Source organism: Nanorana parkeri, unplaced genomic scaffold (genome assembly GCF_000935625.1).
Source record: "Nanorana parkeri isolate BGI_ZX_2015 unplaced genomic scaffold, ASM93562v1 scaffold492, whole genome shotgun sequence".
In the NCBI taxonomy this organism is placed as follows: Eukaryota; Metazoa; Chordata; class Amphibia; order Anura; family Dicroglossidae; genus Nanorana; species Nanorana parkeri.
Window position 1 is genome coordinate 233,730 of NW_017306760.1, and position 2,732 is coordinate 236,461.

The 2,732-nt window shown below is 45.7% G+C and overlaps 1 protein-coding gene across 1 annotated transcript in view; it reads right to left on the minus strand.

Annotated features, from left to right (window-relative positions):
- Positions 1 to 946: 946 nt before the first annotated feature.
- Positions 947 to 2,732, minus strand: part of LOC108790706 (acyl-coenzyme A amino acid N-acyltransferase 1-like) — a 13,991-nt gene continuing 12,205 nt past the window's right edge. Inside the window, exon 3 of the mRNA XM_018561018.1 lies at positions 947 to 1,543. Within this exon, the coding sequence (XP_018416520.1) occupies positions 947 to 1,543 (597 nt within the window). The remainder of the gene's footprint in view (positions 1,544 to 2,732) is intronic.

Consider the following 2,732-nt stretch of genomic DNA (forward strand, 5'->3'; position numbering starts at 1 on the left):
CCTTGTGAGAACTGGAGTGGATGCTCAGCTTGGGGTCCAGTGTGGGCTGCTGTGCTGTGACGGAGCTCCATGCATATGTGCATTGTTTGTACAGCTCCCTTGCGCGCCCTTTACAGGGCACATGTGGGAGCTGTAAGCTCCCTTGCACGTATGGATGAAGCTCCCTTTTGGCCATACTTCCAGCCTGACCCACCCCACCTCAAGCTGACACGCAGGGCCGATCAGCATATTTTGAATGGCTGCTTCGCGCGAGAATTGATGGTGCTGCGCCAGGGGGAGGCTGAGACCCTAGTGAGAAAGGACCTGCGATGCTAAACACATTGTGATGTACAGTGATAATACAATTTTCATGTGTAATTTACCAGTCAAACTATAAAACATTTTTTTGTTTGCTTTTGTTTCTAGTAGATACATTTTACATGAGACAGGACTTTATGCATACAGGTAGAGCTGAGAGCAAGGTGCTGGGCCCAGTTTTCTAGGTGGTTGGTGCAGTGTCTATAATTTGGCCCAATGGCCTGGGTTCAGCAGCTGTCCATAGAAATGGGATTCTCTCTGAATCCAGGGGTGACCCAGTTTGTGCAATCTGTTTGTAGTTACGCACTAGGGAATGCCAAAAATAAAGTTACAAACAACAAAAATAGTATAATAGGATACAACATTGTGATTGCAACCATAGCAAAATAAAATGATCATATGAAAAAAATGATCATAAAAAAATGTAATTAAAAGGAAAAATTAAATCAAGTGAAGGGCGGAACTCTATTTTCTGCCTTAAAATCCATACCTGCCACTCATTGCAGCCACTAGATGGCACCAAGGAGCATAGGAATTTCCTATGCTCCTCTGCGCCAACTAGTGGCTGTAATTCTTTTTAAAAATCAGTCCCATAGATTTAGCTAACTCTCTGTAGTAGAAAAGCTTTTCAAAAACAGCAAACAATTCTTCATAACTTATTCTGCCGAGAGCATGGTATATTTTTACGCAGGAAGTCCAGTATCTCTTTCCAGCAGCTTTCTTGGGCCCTGCAGTGAGACACAAGTTCCCCCCCAAAGTTCAATGGGAGTGGAAGTAAATGAACTCTGCTCACAGAGCAATGGGGTAAACCGGGTGGCTCCAGAAGGTGGCCAGCTCCAGGGTAACTCCGTAAGTAGACATCCTGCTTGCCGTATTTGTGTGCTCTGGCTAATACCTCCTTGGCAAAAAATAAGCTGTTATACACCTGGTCATTTTCTCCCACCAAAAAGAGGATGGGTCCTCGGGCCCTCTCCACTGGAATTATGGAATTATGATATTCAGGCTTTCTTGGATCTCCCATTAACTCATAGACGAGAATGGTTCCTCTATCTGTGGTTAGTATTCTTTCTGCTTGATAAGGGATTGCAGGAAAGATGATATCTCCATAGCTGAGAGCCTCTCCATTGATTGCATTGGTTCCATTGACACAGATGGTAGCAGCCACTTGGGGCAAATAAACTCCCATTGCCAAGGCTGGCTCTACCCCTTTGCTAAAAGAGATTATTCCAACCCCAGCTCCCGAAACCTAAGATAGGATGGAAAGAGAAAAGGATAAACAGAAAGAAATCTGGAATTGATAACCATTTTTTCAGAAGTCAACATTTCTAAGTGGTTAGCAGCACTCCTGTCTTTCTTTCTAGGGCCCTGTGTTTCTTCTCCACTAAAATACAATATCAGGGATCTCAAGTCTCCCTGATGTTCAGGGAGTCTCCCTCTTTTGGACAGCAGCTCCCTGGTGTCCACGAGAGAGTCATTTTCTCCCTGAAAGGTATGCATGGAGTTTGTACGTCCATCCTGTGTTTATGTAGGTTCTTGTTAAGTGGTTCATTTTCCTCCCATAGACCAAAATATTACAGTGTTTTTCAACCTTCACATCAGGTCCTACCAGTCCTGCCATCACATCAGGTGGCTGCAACAGTATGGCAGGGGATGGGAGGCGGAACATGACGCTGTGTGAAAATTTCATGGCACCCCTGAGGAGGTTAGAAGTCACCCTGGTTGAGAAAAGCTGATATAGAATTTCCAACAAGCCGTGTTCAGTGCTAAGATCTTGGTCCTTGGAGATCTCATCTAAGATGTGTCAGTTTCAGCACCCAATAGGGTAAGCATTTATTTTTTGGGGTTTTCTTAGTGTTTGCTGTTAGGTTAAGGTTATGCAGTGGCGTCACAAGTGGGGTGACACCATTGCAGGGGTGACACCAACATGACTGACAGTCACTTTTGGTGTCACCCCCTCTAAAAAGTCGGGCACTCGGTCATGGACATGGAGAGAAGACAGCAGAGAGAGAAAAGAGACAGCAGAAAGTGCCTGCGTTCAGAGTGCAGGCGATGACACTGCAGGCGGGGGGCCCCTCCCGCCCCTGAATGCAGGCTTTTCTTCATTGGTAGGTCTCATTGAGCTCGTCATTTCAAAAGTAGATCTCCAGGTAGGGTTACCACCTGTCCAGGATTCACCCGGACAGTTCGGGTTTTGAATGCTGTGTTCGAGTTTCATGGCAGCAGAGACCCGGGCACAAGATGTCAGGCAGACAGGGGCAACCAAAATTAGAATAGGGGCTACTGGCCCCCCACTGAAAATAGTCTCAACTGTGATATTTGCATATGAATGGGCGGCAATATTTACATATGAATAAGCCACGACTCATTCTCCCCCAAAAATGTCTGTGCATCGCTTGAGTGTTCGGGTTTCGCTTGAAGAAAAGGTGGCAACCCTA